Source organism: Podospora pseudoanserina, assembly GCF_035222485.1.
Source record: "Podospora pseudoanserina strain CBS 124.78 chromosome 7 map unlocalized CBS124.78p_7, whole genome shotgun sequence".
Lineage (NCBI taxonomy): Eukaryota > Fungi > Ascomycota > Sordariomycetes > Sordariales > Podosporaceae > Podospora > Podospora pseudoanserina.
Window position 1 is genome coordinate 792,108 of NW_026946671.1, and position 19,048 is coordinate 811,155.

The 19,048-nt window shown below is 54.1% G+C and overlaps 7 protein-coding genes across 7 annotated transcripts; 3 read left to right on the top strand and 4 right to left on the bottom strand.

The window, feature by feature from the left end:
* Nucleotides 1-14: 14 nt before the first annotated feature.
* Nucleotides 15-878, top strand: efg1_1 (rRNA-processing protein efg1; the record flags this gene model as incomplete). Its single annotated transcript, XM_062950532.1, has 2 exons — nt 15-401; nt 457-878. The coding sequence occupies exons 1-2, from the start codon at nt 83-85 to the stop codon at nt 876-878; spliced, it is 741 nt and encodes a 246-aa protein (XP_062796557.1). The 5' UTR covers nt 15-82.
* A 276-nt stretch (nt 879-1,154) lies between these two features.
* Nucleotides 1,155-2,906, top strand: efg1_2 (rRNA-processing protein efg1; the record flags this gene model as incomplete). The annotated part of the gene is made up of 2 exons (XM_062950533.1): nt 1,155-1,668; nt 1,733-2,906. 2 exons carry the CDS (start codon nt 1,155-1,157, stop codon nt 2,551-2,553), a joined length of 1,335 nt encoding a protein of 444 aa, XP_062796558.1. The 3' UTR covers nt 2,554-2,906.
* A 2,783-nt stretch (nt 2,907-5,689) lies between these two features.
* QC764_709170 (uncharacterized protein) lies at nt 5,690-7,441 on the bottom strand (the record flags this gene model as incomplete). Its single annotated transcript, XM_062950534.1, has 1 exon — nt 5,690-7,441. One exon carries the CDS (start codon nt 7,439-7,441, stop codon nt 5,690-5,692), a length of 1,752 nt encoding a protein of 583 aa, XP_062796559.1.
* A 1,694-nt stretch (nt 7,442-9,135) lies between these two features.
* On the bottom strand, nt 9,136-11,214 carry PHO13 (p-nitrophenyl phosphatase). Its single transcript, XM_062950535.1, has 4 exons — nt 10,280-11,214; nt 10,193-10,214; nt 10,062-10,130; nt 9,136-10,010 (listed from the first exon to the last, which is right to left on the bottom strand). Exons 1-4 carry the CDS (start codon nt 10,343-10,345, stop codon nt 9,241-9,243), a joined length of 927 nt encoding a protein of 308 aa, XP_062796560.1. The 5' UTR covers nt 10,346-11,214; the 3' UTR covers nt 9,136-9,240.
* A 1,266-nt stretch (nt 11,215-12,480) lies between these two features.
* On the top strand, nt 12,481-13,269 carry SOL1 (suppressor of los1-1; the record flags this gene model as incomplete). The annotated part of the gene is made up of 1 exon (XM_062950536.1): nt 12,481-13,269. One exon carries the CDS (start codon nt 12,481-12,483, stop codon nt 13,267-13,269), a length of 789 nt encoding a protein of 262 aa, XP_062796561.1.
* Nucleotides 13,270-13,866: 597 nt separating this feature from the next.
* On the bottom strand, nt 13,867-15,404 carry QC764_709193 (uncharacterized protein; the record flags this gene model as incomplete). The annotated part of the gene is made up of 2 exons (XM_062950537.1): nt 13,867-14,625; nt 14,700-15,404. 2 exons carry the CDS (start codon nt 15,402-15,404, stop codon nt 13,867-13,869), a joined length of 1,464 nt encoding a protein of 487 aa, XP_062796562.1.
* An 867-nt stretch (nt 15,405-16,271) lies between these two features.
* Nucleotides 16,272-18,407, bottom strand: QC764_709195 (uncharacterized protein; the record flags this gene model as incomplete). The annotated part of the gene is made up of 1 exon (XM_062950538.1): nt 16,272-18,407. One exon carries the CDS (start codon nt 18,405-18,407, stop codon nt 16,272-16,274), a length of 2,136 nt encoding a protein of 711 aa, XP_062796563.1.
* Nucleotides 18,408-19,048: the final 641 nt, after the last annotated feature.

Below are 19,048 nucleotides of genomic sequence, written 5' to 3' on the forward strand. Positions count from 1 at the left end.
TCTCTTTATCGACAAGGAAGTTATCGCATCTCGTCAAGCAACTTTGAGACTTTACACAGCAACACCAACAACTACCTTCACAATGGGTGTCAAACGATCTCGATCCGAGGCCCAAGCTGTGGGTGACGACAGCATACACCCTTCCAGAAAACGAGCGAGAGACGAGCGATCGCATAAGACCAAGCCGCGCAAAGCCGTCGACCTTGAGAACAACACTGCCATCAAGAAGCGCGCTCGCGCCATCGAGAGACTGCTGGCGCATGACCCCGAGAAGCTGCCTGCTCACAAGAAGAGGGAACTGGAGAGAGAATTGGCCGCTCACAAGCGCCGCATTGCCGATGCACAATACAAAAAGATCAGATCCAAGATGATTTCAAAGTACCACATGGTTCGCTTCTTTGGTAGGCTATTTTCTCTGTCTATTGTGTACTTCAACATACTAATCGACTATTGCAGAACGGAAAAAGGCCATCAGGATTGCAAAGCAACTCGAGAAGAAGCTGGCGCAAGCGACGAATGACGACGAGATTGCCAAGCTCAGAGAAGATCTTCACAAGGCGCAGGTCGACATTGACTACGCCATTTACTACCCTTTTATGGAGCCCTACATCAGTTTATATGCGAAGCCGGCGGAGGGAGAAGAGGAAAAGGCGGCTCAATATTTGCACACAGAGAGACCACCCATGTGGGCCCTGATTGAGAAGACGAGAGAGGAGGGCAAGAAGGCGCTGGAGAGGCTGCAAAATCGGAGACCAGCCGAGGATGCGGAGGATGAGGGGGCACAAGATGATGGCAAGAAGAACTCCAAGAAGTCCAAGGCCAAGAAGAAGAAGGAGGAGGAGGAGGAGGAGGAAGATGGTGGCGGCTTCTTTGAGTAGGATCAAAACGGGAGTGAGGGTGCAGGGGAGGTGCTGCCAAACACGATAATCCGGCAGAGACCCGGGCTTGATTATGATACCCATGACGGCGAATAGTTTTTCTGTAGAAACGGAGGCATCCAGCTCGTGCAGCTATGATTTGCCAAACAAAATGCGACTGGTGGAGGAGGCCTTGTTTGTCTTTTGGGCCGCTGCGCATTATCAAGTGAGGCCCACAGCGCACTTACAACCACATTCGCGCGGCAGACTCTGTGGCTTTTGTTTGACCTCCTCGCAATGATCATCGCCCGTTCCATTTCCTCGTTTTCTCGAAACTATTGTTGCCAACTTCGCCAGCTTCACATCCAATTGGGACTCTTGTCTTCGTTTGCACACGAGGTCTTACCCCGCCCCACTTTGACAGCCTCGAACACATATAGAAGCCCGAATCCCCCCAAAGCCGCCCGCCTCATCAGCATCATGCCTCCCCCCAGAAAAGCGAAACGCAAACTGGGGCAGTTCGTCAATGACACGATAGCTCAAGCTCAGGCATCGCCGAAAAAGCTCAGACAGAAACTCACTCGCAACCCTGTTGCGCCTATGAGCACCATGGCGACAGCAACGGTTTCTTCTTCGGCTGCAAACGACGACGGCATCGATTACCAGTCCTTGGCATTGTTTGTTGAGCAGCAGATGAAAGACCCAAAACCGATCACACCTCTCCAACGTAGGGCGCTGACTGATTTGACTTCTTCTCTCAAGGATGAAGAGCCTGATACTGGTGGTCATGACTGGATCAGCTTATTGCAGAGTATGTCCCCTCTTTTCATGCATCCCTTTCACTTCATGTCTTCACATCACTAACACCAACCCAGGATACATCGACGCCCACAAGGCCAGAACCGAAAATTCCATCATCTACAAAGACGAAGCCATATCCGCAGCTCCAAACACAAAATGGAACTGCATACTAATCTTTTCCCGCTCCATCGGCTCTCAACCACTTGTTTTTCCCCAGCCAGAGAAGCTCGTCGAGAATGGCTTCGCCAAGAAGAAGGACGCGAAGAAGTACGCGGCGAAATGCTGCGTCGAATGGCTGATGGCAGAGGGGATGATGCCAAAGGATGGGAAAAGCGTGACGTTCCCCCATGCCTCGAATAAGATGATGGCTTCGACGAGCAAGATCTACAGCCCCTTGTCATCCCAACCGTCATCCCCCAACCCACATGCTGCTTCTCAAGGGGGACATTCTTCCTCAGCAATGACAACACCCACCCAGTCATCCCCCTCTAAACCTCCTCCCCCGCCAAAGCCAACAGACTCGACCACCTCACTACTTGACCCCCCGGGCGGAGCCCCGCTTGACCTTCCACCGGATGATGAAGAGAATGATACTGCACCAGGGAAATCACCTTCTAAGAGAGTGGCTGCGCTGTGTGAGAAATTGGGGTTTCGACCGCCAAGGTATGTTTTGATTGCAAGAGCTGGTCAGGATGCAGTATTCGATGGGCATGCCGACATGGGGCCTGACAGTTGGATCATACCTGATGGGGTGGGGGAGAAGGGCTTTGGGAGGGTGGAGGGGGTGTATAGTAAGAAGTTTGCGAAGGATATGGTTGCGCAGAATATACTGGGTATTTTGGAACAGGAGGAGAGGAGGAGAGAGGGTGAGGTGAGGGGTGTGCTGGGGGGATGAGTTGGCGGGGAAACTAGTGGGGATGGGAAAGGGTGTGGTCAATGTTCGGGGAGGTCGATGCCGAGAAACTGACCATGATGAAAGTTGAAGGGCAGAAAAGCATTCCATTCTGAGCGGTGAAAGGCTTCTATTTTCTCTTGCTTTCATGATGGGCTGGTTTTGGTGGGAGCTTGGCATAGTATCTGGTGATGAATCTTGTTCAGTTTAATGTATGATGGCCGACATGGTCGAATTTTCCACGATGCGTTGCAGCCAGCCTCACCATGTGAAATATAACTTTGTAACAACCCCCCTGTCCTGCTCGTTGACATCTCTTCTTGGCTTGTTGACCTTGACCCCACGAGTAAACTGGGAAATAATAGCCTCTTACGATCAAGACTCACTTCATGATTCAAGGCAAGGTGATTATCATCAGTTGGTGAGGCATTGGCACAAGAGAAACGAAATAGCAATACATAGCCATGGCCTTATGCTCCTATACGTGAAATTGAACTTCACCGTTTCGACCATAATTGTTGTATCATTGCTCACAACGAGCTGTCTACAATGATATCAGTCTGCAGCCCTGTACCAGAAGCTTAGTATTGAACTCCCTGCCACAATGTCAGTTTGTTAACTCGCTACACACCGTCATACTGTGACATTAGTTTGCCGAACAGCTACCGCCCTTCCAGCATCTATGCCTACCTCCCCCTTTGGGCGCGCATGCCAAGGTGGTAATAACACACAGTTGAGCCCTTCCTTTCTTCCTTCCAAAACCAGATGTCGACGGCTCTTCCCCTTTGGATCGCTTATGTGGAGCCTCTCGCTGGTTGCGCTACCATCACCGGCCAAAGCCCCCATGAGTCGCTCCAGTCACTTGTACCGGGGGCTGTCAGTAGCCAGCTCATCACACGCCTGAGCCGAGCGTTCTCGCTTCTGCAACGAACCTGGAAATTCTGCATCAAAGCCAGCAGACAGATGTCCAGATCAGCACCAGCTCTCACCGCACAGGAGCCCGAGTGTTAGGCTTTGCCTCTTGTTCCGGATGTCTATCTCATCCTGCAATCCATACTTTGTCAGTTGATAAACCCCAAGTCCAGACTTGCCTACGAGAACAGGTTATCAAGGAATCTCGCACCTGCCGGCCAGCCCTCCAACGTCGCTAATTGGATTACAGGACCCTTGGGGATATCGACAGCTCCCAAGCCCGTTCCCAATCCGAACACTCGTCACGCCATAAGTCTGCTGCCTTGTGGCAGGTACATACCGGTACATCATGACCCTGCAATCTCATGTAGCACCCTCGACAACACCCCCATGGCAGCACTAGCTGCCAGCACCCACACGAACGAGTCCCGTGGAGTGGTTAGCTGCGGGAGCACGAACACAAGAAGGACCCTTGGACGGCACGAACGGATAGACCCCTACCCCCCCTCAACAGTCCAAGCCCAATGAACCCCTCTTTTGAGAGGCGACATGTCCAACTTTGCTGTTCTTGGGAGCGTCGGTCACCGAACCTCAATGCTGCTCTGGGGTAACCTTGGGACGTGGCGAGAGCTCCAAAACCGCCAATGGATCCCGCTGTTCATTCCCCGGGTTGGGTAAGCCCCATTTCACTTGAGGAGGCCACCTGTCCATCATCATGCTCAGGTAACTTCTCCATCTTCCACATCATAAGAGGAAGCTTACCATTAGACACTGTCTAGACCAGAGCCAATGAAGGAACCTCCTCGCCCCGGGACAAACCGCGAGCTCTGGTGGCACAGTCCCAAAGTTTCCTACCCCGAGAACCCAAGCCATCCTCTCCTTCTGCTGTCATTCTAACAGGCCCTGTCGTATGCAGAGAAGATGGATAGGGACCTGTTCCCTGTCCGGAGCAAAACGCCCGGGATATCAAGCCTCCATCAAGCCTTCCGTCAATCTCTTTTGCTTCTCCGCAACCTCAGATTTCCAATGTTCGTTTCTCCACACATCTTGGCTTAATAATTCCCTGAGAATGTTCCCGGTGGTCAGGACATATCTCGGAAACGAGAACTGCCGGGGAGTCTCCTCACCTTTCCATTCACAAACCTACCTCGAAAAAGAACGTCCTCCGCCGCTGTCGTCCGGGAAGAGTATCTTCCGCTCCTAGTCTAGCCACCAGAAACCCACAATTGATCCCCAGGGTTTGTTGGACCTCGTGTGGTAGATTTTCCATCTGTTTTTCCCTACGAGGAAAGCACAAGCCTCGCGATCAGCATCGCCATAGAGCTAAGCCACTGATCGATGCGTGCCACTTTTTTATTTCTGTTGGGGTTCGACATCCTATGGTTTTGATTGGCCGGTTTCCCCACTTACACCCTCGTTTGGTTACTGACATAAGAGATTCTAGAACTTGGGTGTCATATCATATCGTTCTTGGGGGTTTTGCCATCGCTTTCCCTTGTCCCCCAGTTTGTGTTGCTTCGTAATTGGGATGATTTCACATGCGAGTTTGTCAGGTGCGGTGATCGTCGATTTTTGACAGGAACATGTGAGTGAAGGCGTGGTGGATTGACAGCCAGGGTCGAGATGTGTGTTTTGGAAGAGGAGAAGTACCACGACATTGCTCCATAGGTCTTGTTACAACGAGAATTGAGGCGAGAAGGGGGCAAGAGAAGATGAACCAAGAACTGTTTTCATGGGATATTGGATAGACTCTTCGAAGAGAGTGATGCGAAAGATGGGATTTCTGGAAATAACCCCAACCCAACCCTTGATATATACATGGGTGGGGACTTGATGGTAAATGCACTCAATTCGCTCAGATTTCTTGCAAAGAACTTTGGGAGATTTGGCAAAAGCAAAAAACAGATCGGACAGATAAAAAGAAAATTTGTAAATGTCAAAATGTTCAAACGCCCCAGAGCTGCCGCACAACCCCATCGTGTACTTGGTAACGTACGCCCTGGAAAGTTTTTTTTGGTTCAAACAAAAAAAAAAAAAAAAGAAAAAGAAACCTCTTCCCTCCCACCTCCTCCATATGCTCCCCCTAAGTAGGTAGATAGAAAAATCCATCACTCCCAAAAATGCCTGATGCTCCCCCTTTCCCTCCTCCCCAACCCCTTAAAGAAACCCCCTCGCTGTGCGTGTATATCAAGCAAAAAATAACCAGACAGGAGAAAAAGAAGAAAAACTAATTCTTCTCCCCCACCACCCCATCAACCCCCATCACCTCCCTCCCCTCCTTGCCAGCAGCCTCCTCCCTACACCTCGAGCACATGCACCACCCTCCCAAACTCCCCCTGGCCCACTCCCTCCTCTCCTTAACAGGCAGCTCCACATCGCAGTAATGATTCAAGATCTCCTCTCCCTTCTTCACCCCTCCTTTCCTCCCCCCAACAACCCTCTTGTCCCTCGCCCAAAGCTTCATCTTGCCCCCCCACTCCCAGCTCACATTCGGATCGCAGTCGTGGTTAGCCAGGCACCAAAAGGGATGAACCGCCGCCACATCCGGCCTCCCGTCCCTGCGCCCGTCCTGGTAGTTTTTGCGCGCAGAGGCCGTGCCGCGGAACTTGGCGTAGCAGGTGTTGAAAACCCAAATGTCATGCTGGCCGAGCGTGGCATAAATGTCTATATCCATCTTCTCGAGTATGTGAAGCGGAATCTCGATGTTGTACTCGAACGAAAAAGGCAGGGTCCACTCCGGGGGCGGCTCGGCGTTGATGCTGCGGTCGATCTCGTTGAGCTCCGAGGGGACAAAGTCGCCCCAGATGAACTTTATCGAGGGCACGTCCAGGGGGTGCATCTCCTGGTGTGTCGACATCGCCAGGAGGCGGGCGAGCAGCAAGAGGTAGAGGGACTGGTCAATGTCCTTGTTGTCGGGGTCTTTGGCGATCGAGTCCACGTCCGTGTCGCACACGGCGGGGTGGTATTGCTCTTGGGCCTTGGTGAAGCAAAAGTCGTCGCAAAAGATGGTGTCGTAGCACTCCGGGCAGCTGACCGCCTTGGAGTGTTGGTCGAGGGGCGGGAGGGCCGTTCCGCAGGCGTCGCAGGTGGATTCCTTGTGTCGGTTGTTGGCTGTGAGGAGAGAATACTCTTCCAGCACCGTCTCACCCGGGGCGATGTCCTCTTTGGCAAAGAGGCCGAGCTGATTACACGTCGGTATCACGTCGTGGCCGTCCGTGTTGCTCTCGTCATCGAGGAGGACGGGGAGTTTAGACACGCGGACCTCGCACTTTGGAGCCATGGTCGACAGCTGCTTGTTGAGGTGGGCCAGCGACTCGGCCGAGAAGCGGTCCGGTTCGTGGGTGTTCCATGGGTAGACTTCACGGCGGACGACACCGCGGTCGGGGAGGCTGTTGATGTCGATGGGGGCGTCTGACTCTTTTCGTAGTCTGCGGCGGCCGACTTGCTCGATGTAGCCCTTGATCTCGCTGAGCTCTCTGTTGTTCGGGGCCGTGTTCAGGCCTCTCTCGCAAAATCTGAGCGCGCTTTTTAGGCTCCCGCAGAGAAGCAGGCTCAAGGACAGGATCTGGTAGGCGCGGACAGAACCGAGGTGGGCCAGGAGCTGATAGGGACCGACTCCCTCCAGCCCTTCCATAACATCCTCGCCAGCGGTGCCGTCTGATATCCCTTCGGTAAGGGAACCATGGTCAAGGACCACAGGGCAAGGCGTTGTTGAGTAGCCCTTGAGTGCTTCCAAGGCCTGCTCGTGGTACTCGAAGCTCTCATCGCGGACCTCGTCGGCCAGGAGAAGAGCACGGTAGGCGTCACCAGCAGCGAGGTCCGGGTAGGCGAGGTCAGAGTGGACCACGGCTCGCTCCAGGTAGAGGATCAGGTCGTAGGGAGAAGCAGACAGAGAGTCTGTCAGCTGCTGACGACGCTCCAGGAGGTGCTCCCTACAAGGGTCCTTCTCGTCGGGCACGGACGGTGACGGAGCCTCCATGGTCGATCAGGTAGATCAGACTAGGTAGGGGGGGTGTGTTGAATTCCAAGGACCAAGTCGGGTAGAAGAGCAACGAAAACAAAAGAGAAGAATAGACCGGTCTAGACGGGGAGGAAGCCAAGGGAAAGAAAGCACAACAGGTTTCGGGTTCTGGCTTGGTCGGGTACCTTGCATATATATGTCTGCGCCGGACGCTACAGACAGGGACTATCTGTTGTAAGGTGCCCCTGTCGCTTGTCGTGGAATATTTTTGTTCCTGGGTGAGGAGCTGACGGGGACAGGCGGAGAGGTTGGACCCGTCTTTTTTGGTCGAGAGTCAACCACGATGACCTCTCTTTTTGCAGCTAGCCTCGACGGTAGATATTGGTAGGGGGGTGTCTTTCCCGCTTGAAGTTCAAGCGGCGCGGGCGGACGTCGGCTCGGGTCGCTGCCCTAATAGCGACCCTAAGAAACAAAGCTGGGATTTCCTAGTTTGTCGTTGCCAAAGCCAAAATTGACGTGCCCTGGCTTTGCGAGCCCCGCCAAGAACGAACGAGCGAAGGTGGTTAGACGACTGTGACTGGAGAACTGGGGGAGTCCAAGCAGCAGACGCAGGGCTACCGGGTTGCAAGACCTTGATTTTGGTACAATGACGGGGCTCCCATCTTGCTTTGATTGACCCAAGTAACGCCGGGCGTCTGCATACTGATGCTCTCACAGCCCACGCCGCCTCGCACACCTCCATCACAGGGGCCGTTGCAAATGCTCCGGAAGACAAGAGGCGCTAACCCCCATCCAGCGCCCTCACACCAAAAAAGCCGGCCGATGAGAGCCCCAATACAGGAGTGCCGTCATCGCACAGCTCTCTTTGGTGTTTGATGGGGGGGCCGTAAATCCTGAAAATAATCCTATCCTTGCCCACAGCCCGCTGCCAGCTGGACCCTTTTTCCAGAGGGGGGAATATCACACTGTAAGGCAATAGCGTACATACCTGGCGGTACCTGCACATCTATCTCAGAGGTACCTGGAAGTACTGCTCTTGATATGACGATCAGATATGGCATCTTCCAGCTTCCGAGACACGTCAGCCTTATTGGGGGGAAAGACATCACGCGCACACCTGCATCGACAAGATACGATAGACAAGATATGTCTGGAGGGGGAGGGGGTTATTGGAGCGGTGTTGGGAGCTGAGATGGGCCCGTGGGAAAGATGGCAGGTCGTGACAAGGTCGAGATTCAACCGACCGAGACCCTGGCCCCACCTAGACCCCTGTGAGATGCGGTTAAAACAGGGTTCACACCCACCAAAAACCCGCGGGTGTTCGGGTTCCCTGAGATTCAGGGTCCTGCCCCAAATGATGGCTTGCATATTCGCTGTGGCAGCTGGCCAGTGGCAAGCCCGTCTTAGCTCCCTGGCACCCATTGGCGTGCCCCATGCCACGGTCTGGACCTACGTCATAGCCAGCCTCCAACAACCCCCCAATGCACGCCAGACCAAGTTCCAGGTTCCAGCTCTCGTCCAAGGGGGAGTCTGGCGGTCTCCTGATTGCGGCGACGGGTTGCGTGTCCTTGCGGCTCGTCCCTACACCTTACACCACAAGTGACCACCTCGCACCTCGTCCCTTTTGCCTCCTGGCATCGTTTCCGCCGTTTGGAACCGAGCGGCCACAGCATCGCATCTGTGTCACCTAGATCACCCAGCTCAAACACAAGTGTCTGGAAAAGAACACGCCGTAAATCTATTGGTTGCTTGCTGTCTGCTTGTGCGAGCTGTCCTGTCTATCACCTAGGAAACCCCGTCATGGGCCCGGAACAACCTCACTGCTTCCTCGCGACAAGCCCAATGTCGCTCAGTTTGTCCACATAGAATGCTGGCACCGCAACCGCATCCGCTGCCTCCCAGTGTTCCTTCTGACTTACGCCCGTTAGGACTGCCAACGTGCCACCGAGCTTCCCCTCGATTCCGAACTTGATGTCGGTGTCAAGACGATCCCCAACCATGCACGTGCGTTCACGATCGAATTGGAACTTGCCCTCGACAGCATCCATCATGGCTTGGCTAGGCTTCCCGAGCGCCACCGGCTTCTGGCCCGTTGAATACACGAGAGGCATGCTCATCGAGCCTGCGCCGGGGAAGAAGCCGTGGCTCATCGGGAAGGTCGAATCCACGTTGGTCGCCAAGAAGATGGCACCCCGCCTCAGATACTGGAGCGCATGCGAGAGCTTGAGGTAGTTGATGTGAAAGTCCAAACCGACGAGCACGCATCCCACCTCGGGGTCCAACAGAGAACCATCAGCGAGACCTTTGAAGTCTTCAGGGGTGACATCCCTTCGGAAGGCAGGGTCAGTGCCGCCAATGAAGGGTACATTTTCGCTCCTCAGCTCATGCTCGATGCCGGCTTCTCCAATGACAAAAACCTTGTTTTTGGGCGGCGCGAGCTTGAGGATTCTGGAGATGTAAACCGAGGCGGAATATGCCGAACCGAATATCTCCTCCACGTCAGACGGAATTCCTAAGCCCGTGAACTTCTTGAGGTATTCTTGGCGAGACTTTGTCGAGTTGTTGGTCACAAAGACTGTCTTTTTGCCTATCGGGGGTTAGCCATCTGAGTAGGCCGAAAGCAAGACAGGGCTCTCACCTCTGGATCTCAAGTGTTCCAGAGTTTCCACAACCCCCTCGAACACATGCTCGCCGGACCAGATGACTCCTGCGGCAAGACTGTTAACGTCGGATCACCATGCGAGCTGCCGAAAGCGAGAGCAACTATACCATCACAGTCTAGCAAAAACACCTGGTGGGCAATGAGTATGGCAAAACAGGCAGGGGGACGCATGGGAGCTGGTAGTGTCAACGCACATCAAAGCGATCAATGAACTCGTTAATGGCGGCCGCATCACCGGTGAGGTATTTTGGCGTCGTCATGGTGCAGGATTCTAAGGCGGAATGGAGAGTATTACCAAGAATGTGGCTTCAGAGGTAAACGGGCCCGGTATGATTGTGTCGACTGAGTCAAGTGGTATTCACTGATGCGGTGGGTTGAGTGAGGTCTTGGTCAATCTGATTGAAATTCGGCTATGGGCTTTTGCGACTCTGCCGCCTCCACGAAGGAGCTGTTCCCCCAAGCCCCTTCTCAGCTGGCCGTTGACCATGATTGGCTGCATTGTTGTGGCGGCAGAAGGAAGCTGTCGTCGGATCAATCTGGACTCGACAAGCATCTTTCGGGATTCTGTGACAGCTGCAAAACAGGGTGACGAGATCGACCTGGCTGTCATCTGATGTCCTTCTGGGCCTTACTTTTGCAGCCCGAGTCTGGCTGGAAAAAGACGACGATGCTCCAAAGAATCCCAGATGCTCAGAACGAAATATGGTGGAGCTGCTGCCCTAAACACCCAAAAGCGGGACTATGACGCAATGAATTCCACCCAGACCCCCAAAGCTCTCAGCAACCCCGCAGCGTCACCCCACCCCCGCTAACTATCAACAACTTCGAGAAGTCTCGACCACAGCCTTCCATCATGTGATGAGAATTGACTTTTTCTTTTACAAAGACAGAGAACCGCCCAGAGCGCTCGAAATATTCAAAAATCGTTGAACCTCAATCCCAAGTCCTCTTCTGTTCCAGAGCGGTCCTTGTGTTTTCGTGACCGATCTTGGCAACTCCATTGTTTCCATCAAGAGGCCGCGGAGATAGCTCCGCGAATGGCAAAGATTGACAACCTTTGTCCCCATGATTATACTCGATCCAAACACAAAATCGTATCATGGTGAGAGCATATCAGATTTTATGCCTACTGATGATTGGAGGTGTGGTTAATCCTCATATCGAAACCTCCACCCTGGAGACTCTGATGTGAGGGCTATCAAGGCTTTTACATGAACGGTCCGTATTACCCGCGTTTGCCATAGTTTCGACTGTACACGTATGCTGGCCAGACAGGTGGTCTGGTGCAGTTTATAAACGGTTTTCATGTCTAGTTGAAAGCATTGTACGAAGAGGCGTTGAAGTCTTTATATGCATCTGTGCGCATATTTCGGACCTCATCGAAGCTCCTCCGACGAGTGTAGCATAGACCATTACCGGCGCATGTCATCGATGAGATCTTGCCGGATCGTCATAAACCCGTCACCCTGGTAAGGATATCGGCTGCCCTAATCGACGGGCCCGTCATTCCCAACGGTGTCTACCACGCGCCGGCCGATGCCGAAGGGTATTCGGCACTAGCAACCATCAGCGAGCCATTGTGACGATGTGCCGGATCGAGCTTTTTGCGCCGCGAGTTGAACCTCATCTCCGGGTCAGGACTGCTTTGTCTGTCGCGCTCCGGTCCTGGTATTTCTAGACGTAATAGGCATGTCCAGACTTTAGGGGGTCGAGCATCTCTTTTCCTGCAAAGTTTAAAAAATCCCGAATTACTCTCTGTTGAGGAGTGATCACTCCGGTGTCAAACTCTCGTCACTAACAACTACAGGCAAAAAGAGGCTCAAACAGGGGTTGCTGAGCTGGACAAGACCAAAAAAGCTCTTCTGCAGCTGCCCCTCACCACAAAACATTTGCTACCCCTCCTGTCCAACAAAGCCCTCCACGAAAAACGCCCCTCCATTAGAAACCCAGCCACAAAAAATCCCGCGCAAGACAGCCCACCCATCCACACTCAAGATACCGCGTCATTGGGAATCTCAGCTCATCTACTACCACATAGGCAACACCACAGTAAGAACCACAGCATCTTATCGCCCACTCCCGCGTCAAGCTAACCCTCCAACCCCCGAAAAAGCTCCATCCCCGCACCTCCTCCCCCACGCCTGCTTGTGTGTCTCACAACCGCCAAGAACCCACAACAAATTTCCCAACAACCCCCGTTGAAGACCGGGAACATCTTTCTTAGAAACTCACCCTGCCCAAACTGGACTTTTGCTTTGCAACTCATACCTAAACAACCCCGAAGCTGAGGCTATCTCTGGTCCTTATCTATCTCGGAGCTCTACAATCACCAACACCACCACAACCACAACCACAACCACAACCACAACCACAACAACCACACACAACCGTCAAGATGGCCAAACAAGCGAACCTCTACTCGTTCCCCTCAGTCAAGGACAATCTAGCTCCCGCCCTCCGCGCCTACGTCATCTCCTGCCAGGAAGCCGGCCTCGCCCGCCACGGCGTCTTCAAAGTCGCCGTCTCCGGCGGCTCCCTCCCCAAAACCCTCGCCCAGGCCCTCCTCGCCCCCCCCTCGGGCCCCAACGACGAAGTCAAGTGGGACAAGTGGGAAATCTTCTTTGCCGACGAGCGCGCCGTCCCCCTCGACCACCAAGACTCGAATTACTTCCTCCTCAAGCAAGAACTGCTTGACAAGCTCCCAGCCGGCACCGGCCAGCCGACGGTCCACCCCATCGACACCGAATATCTGGACGACACCCAGGAGCTGGCGGATCAGTACGAGCAAGCCCTCGTCAGGTCTTTTGCCTCGAGGGACAGCGTCAAGCTTCCGATTTTTGACCTTTTGCTGTTGGGCTGCGGACCGGACGGGCACACGTGCAGCTTGTTTCCCGGGCATGAGTTGCTGAGGGAGACGAGCGCGTGGGTGGCGCCTATTGAGGATAGTCCCAAGCCGCCTCCGAAGAGGGTCACGCTTACGCTGCCGGTGGTGACGCATGCTGTGAGGATTGCGTTTGTGGCTACGGGGGGTGGGAAGAAGGAGATTATGAAGCAGATTTTTGAGGAGGGGGCCGGGTTGCCGTGCGCGCTGGTGAATGAGGGCGCGGGGGAGAGGGCGAGCTGGTTTGTGGATAATGATGCGGTGGAGGGTGTCAGTTATCCTAGGAGGCCTTTCTCTCTTTAAGGGGGACGGAAAAGAAAGAAAAAAAGAGGGATGGAAGAGGGATATGAAATGAACAAGCTTTCTTCACTTTGTTGAGGTTATGATTTTTCTCTTTTTTCTTCTTCGTTTACGAAAGGCTTTGTCCTATGTGTTTTGATATCCCAGAGGGTTTCATTTGTTTGGTGGCTTCGATGCCTTGAATGCGCTTGACTTTTGAGGAGTAGTTTGAGACCAGGACCCTTCTGATACACTTAACTGCTCTTAACCACTGCTGATATTTCATCATTTTGGCTTGAAGTGTAGTGGAAACCGTGATCATGTGGTTCTCTTGGCACCAGTTGATTCTGATTAAACGCTACAGGAGAGCTGAAGAGGTTCACATTCTTGCCCTTCTACTGCAGGTGCTGTACTAAATGAGCCAAAAGCTACGTATGCGCTCTCATTATAGAGCTTTGTTCATCCTCAAAACAGGCAACCGGTGGATTGTATGTATGATATCCATTGTGTAGGTTACAAGGAAAAAGAGAGAATCGGCAACCCCCGTCAAAATCCATATTGCCAGAGACACTCCTAGGCCATATCAATAAATCATTCGTCGCTGGCATCATGAACCGCCCCTCAAAAAGCCCTCCAAACTGCCCCCGCCCTCCTCCTCGTCTCGACCCCCTCATCACCCTCCCTATTAACCCTCCTAACCCACTCCATCTCCTGCTCCCTTACCTCCCTCTCCACAACCTCCATAATCTCAATCTCTTCCACCATCCCCCCCATCAGGTCTTTCACCCCATTCAGCACCCTCCCCAACCCCCCCGCCTCACCAGCCTCACGCCCGTCCAAAATTCCATACAACTCCTGGCTAACAGCATGAACCTTCCTGCTTATACTCCCAATCTCCTCCTTCCACTCCCGCCCAATGCCCTCCACCAACCCCCACTCCCCCTTCTCCCTTGCAATCATCACCTCCTCCGCCTGACCCAACCACTTCCCAAACCTCGCCACAACCCTCGAATACCTCCCCCCATTCTCCGTCAGCCCCCACACCTTGCCCAGCACCTCATCCAAAACCCTCACCCTCCCCTCCAGTCCCTTTCCCCCTCCCCAGTCCAACAACTCTTTCGCCCTGTCATCCTCCCCCCTTCGTCCCTCTAACTTGACCACCTCCTTTTCTAGCCCAGCCAGCACCCCGAATCTGCCCCGTAACCTTTCATATGCCGACCCCTCCCATTGGAGTTTTGTCTCTTCGGCCGACTGATGCAGCAGGGATAGTTGAAGTAATTCGGTTTGCAGCCGTGCTGTCTCTGCTGAGATGGCCAGGTTGGCGGGTAGTTTGCTTGGCGACGGGGGGGCTAATATTTCTCTGGCGGACAGTTTTGGCAGCTGGGGGTTTTTTGAGGGGGAAAAGTGTTGTTGGTGCGTGTTGAATTCTGGTTTTGTCTTTGCCGCCAGCGCACCTTGTGGTAGTTTGAGGGATCTGGTTCTGCCAACTCCCGGTGTTGATGGCTGGGTGGAAAGGGAAGGGTGAGATGGGGCGCGTTTGTGAGGAGGAGGAGGAGGAGGAGGAGGAGGAGGGGCGCGTGTGATGGGGGTTTGGAACGGTCCGTCGTCGTGGTGGAAGTAGTAGAAGTGGAGGTTTGGGATGTTGATGATGGTGGTCGGAGGGTTTTACTGCTCGAAAGGGTGGTCACGCTTGATTTTGCGCGTGAGTGGGCGGCGGTGGTGGTGGTGGAGGGGATGCGTTTTGGTGGTGGGATTGGACCGCCTGATGTTGTCGGCCTGCGCGAGGTTGATTCGGTGACTGTCTGGCGGCGGGATAGAGGTGTTGGCGGCTGCTGCTCTGCCGCGATGGTAGTAGTCGTCCCCGTCCCCGTCCCCGTCCCCGTCCCCGTCCCCGTCCCCGTCCCCGTCCGTCTAGGAGGCGCAATACCCGACCCCTCTGGAGAAGCTGCCGACTTGGCGGAGGAGGCACCGAGAAACTGCCGTGTCGACGCCGCCCTCGTAAGCCGTGTCGTCCCGGGTATATCCCCATTCCCCGCCGAAGCAGAAGAAACCGAAACCTGCCTCGTCGACGGCGCCCTCCCCAATCTCGATGAGTCTGGGTTGGTAGAAGAAGAAGAAGCAGAAGAAACCTGCCCCGCCCCCGTCCCCGTCGTCGTCATCGTCGTCGTCCTTCCACCACCACCACCACCACCACCACCACCAAAACTCCAGACAAGGGTCTACTACCCCTTGCAACCCCCGCCGCCCGCCTAAGTGTACGCTCAGATACCGTTCCCGTTCCCGTTGAAGATGCCCCCTGATCGGCAATTGACTTTCGCTCCCGAGCCCCCCCTTGTTGTGATGCTCACCCACCGTAGTCGGCTTCCTCAAACTCCTCGCGCGACCAGGCAGCGCGCTGTTCTGCGTGGACGACATGATGATATCGCCACAATATTTCACGCCGTAAAAATTTAGGTGTCAAAAATACCACAAACCCAAACCCAAACCCAAACACACACACGCCGACTTTTGTTGTTGTTTGTTGTCTTGGCGATCGAGGCTGAATGGAGTGATTGGCCCCTGTATTGACAGCTAGCTCCAACAGCCCTGTGCCACCCCAGCTGGGGAAAAGAAAGTGGGGCGCCTTGCAACGTCACCCCCCATCTCACCTTCAGCAAACATCGCAACCTCACAATCACCATTTCCAAGTAGGTAGTCTCAGATGAACATCCAACTCAATCTCATTAACCTTCCCACACCTCCAATACTCTGACCCAAAGACCCCCTATAAAATAATTGTACACGGTATCAAAAATATACAACTTCCACAACCCAAAGCCCTCCTCCAGTAAATGATCAAAACTCGACGTTCCGTCCATCACATCTGACCCTTCCCTCCCCCCAAAAACCAACTAACAACCAACCAACTGAAAAGGTGAAAATTCATCTCGCCCTCCTCTCAAAATCTCTTCATTATTATTCCCCAAGATCACACCCCCATCTACTCATAAATCTTCAAAATTTATCCCGCCGTAAAATCCCCAATCTCACACATCACCCCCCTCCCCCCTCCCCTTCTCCTCAACAGCCTTGATCACCACCCCCAAATCCCCTCTACTCCTCTTCAACAACCCCACACACCCCGAACAAACATTCAAATAACACGCACTACAAATATAACACTCCGCATTCCGATCCTTGTGCCCACACGTCCGGCACGCAATCGGATTATTCTTTTGCTTCCCCGCCGTCATGATCCTATGGCTAGTGATACACCGAAAATGCTTCTCCTGCAACGGCCTAGCATCCAGTATCTCCTCCGCCGGCGCAGGCGTGAACCAGTTTCTGGGAAACAACCCCGCCCCAGGGTTATCCGTCTCATCTGGTGCGTTTGGGTCGTGTTCCCGGAGGGGATAATCCAAAAACTCTGGTCGGATTGCTGGTGGTGCTGCTCGGAGCGTAATGACTGATCCGTCTTCAGACACGGGCTTGCCACCCCAAGCCGGGCTCTGCGGTCGTGATTGCGGTTGCCTTTGAAACGGTGGCTGCAATTCCAGAGACGAACCTGCAGGATCCCGTCGGTTCGGTCCAAACCCAGAACCAGAGTCGGCTCGGAAGCGGGCCGAGTGCGGGGGGTTCGCGAACCGGTCACGGCTAGGCACAGGCGAAGATGGCAAACCGTTTGGTGAGCGACCATTAAATCCCCCGTTGCTGGCCTTGGGCGCCAAATTGGGACTGCTTCTAGCTTGTCGTAATGCGTGCTCCGGAGGGGGGCCCAGCGCGCTTCGTGACACAGAAGGCGGCGGCGGCGGCGCCGGCCTTTGCTCACTTGGCAACTCTGGGGTAATCGCCGGCGATATTGGCGACACGGCCATGGCCATCACGGGACTTTCGACATCATTCGCCCCGTACTCTGGCGTCGGCAATCGCCGGGCGGATAATGGCGACACAACCGGCAACGAGCTGGAAGGACTGGAAGCCTTTTCGATCGGCGGACTTTGGCTGCCCTTCCTCCTCAACTTGTCCTTCACATGGGACACTTCTTGTCCCATATTGACCTCGATCTGCGGCACCGCCTGCTCACTCGGATGCACCGGCCGAATATTTCGCCCTGGCAATCCACCTGCAAAATTTTGGGGTGGTGGGGCACGTTGTGCCGTGGACGGGGGAGGTTGCTCTTGCGGTTCTGAAGAGTGAGGCTGCTGTGAAGGTGGTTGTGGCGTTTGTTTGGACGCAGCGGTGGATCCGTTGCTGGAAGCAAGGTTGAGTTCAGGAACGTCAACTTTTTTCTCGGCTTTTAGTGATCTTCTTCTCCAGAGCTGATCCTGTGGAGAACGGTTATCTACTAGCGGGGATGTGGCCGTGTGCGTGGATGCTGGTGGTTGGACAGACGATGATGATATCTGCAGACTCGTCGGTGTTTGCGGTCTGGCAAGCCGCTGGGCATCTTTCAGAGGCGGTGGAGGTGGTAGCTCTTCGAGGTCTTCTTTAAACATCTGGTGAGTAAAAGTGCTGGGTTTTTGTGTTTGAGCATGTTGGCCGGAGGGCAATGACGGAAGTGTTTGCGACTGAATGCGAGCCTCGTTTCCTATTGTGGGCGACGACGCTGAATGAGAATCTTTGGATGGAACAATGGAAACCACTTCATTGGCAGAGTTTGTTGATGTCCTCGGTGTAGAATCAGATGTGTGGTTGGAGTAGGCAGACAGTAGACTGGAGTATGAGCCAGCAGGTGAGGGAACTCTCTCTGGCAACGTCGGGCTTGGGATAGATGTCGGGGCCGGACCCGAGGGGCTTGCAACAGTCGGCGAGGCGACGGGCCGTCGGCGTGGCACACTCATCGGGGGTGGGAGTCCGGGAGACTTTGCAGGCAGGCGCGGGAGAGGTGAATCTGGGGGAGGCTGAGCAACGGCAGCCATGGTATAAGCAGTCTTGGTGGTGAAGGTGCTCCTGGTGTCCCAGTCCTTTGCGGCCGGTACGGGCTTCTTGATGATGGGAAGGGGGGCTCCAGCAACAGGTGTCTTGGGCAGGTCCTTCTTTGGTGGCGGAGGCAGTGGGAGGTCAGACCCGAACGAGTCCGTGTCGAAGTCGAGAGCAGGCAAAGAAGGAGGGACAGGGAGGGCCTTTGAGAAGCGAGACTTGCCGCCCGTTTTAGGGAGCTGCAAGCTCGCGGTTTCCATCATCTTGTTCGTCTCGTTTTGCCCGCGTGTGGATCGAGGTAGGCACGGATAGTAGCGTAGCGCACGTCGGGATCTTTTTTTTTTTTTGCTCACTTTTCCTTCAAGCAACGCGGCGAGACCCGCAGCTGGTGTCGCACATGGACTCGCTCACTGGCGATATCCCGGCTCTTCTCCGTCAAATGAGTTTCTGGATTCCTTGTTCCTCGCGGATGTCGGGCTGTTTGTTGGTCATCAACTTTCACCACACCCCTGGTCCATCAAATCAAGCAATCTGAGTCAAAAGGCGTGCGCATAAAGTAGGGGTATAAAACAGAGGCAATAACAAGACAGCAAATAATAAACCGAAAAAATAAGAGCAAAAAGAAAATAAGAAAAAAAAAAGGATTCGGGATGCCGGGACGGACGGGACAACGGGGTTTTCGAGTCTTTTGCTGGTGACGCTGCAAACAGGCATCCAACCCACTTTCCACAGCAGGGCTCAAATTAGACGATCGCCGCGGGGAGTGTTAACCCCCTGGCTCCCTGGCCGGCTGAAACACAGCTTGACTGGCTAGAGAGCGGGAGAAATCCCAACAGGGCGGGCTGGTTGGTCCATCACAAGGATAGAGTGCCAGCGATGACTCGCTAGAATTTCTGCGATCCAA

Coding starts and splice junctions, on each gene's coding strand:
- PHO13 (XM_062950535.1), bottom strand. CDS start 10,345: ATGACGACGCCAAAATACCTCACCGGTGATGCGGCCGCCATTAACGAG. Junction 10,215..10,279: donor AGTTCATTGATCGCTTTGAT/GTGCGTTGACAC, acceptor ATTGCCCACCAG/GTGTTTTTGCTAGACTGTGA. Junction 10,011..10,061: donor GGAACACTTGAGATCCAGAG/GTGAGAGCCCTG, acceptor AACCCCCGATAG/GCAAAAAGACAGTCTTTGTG.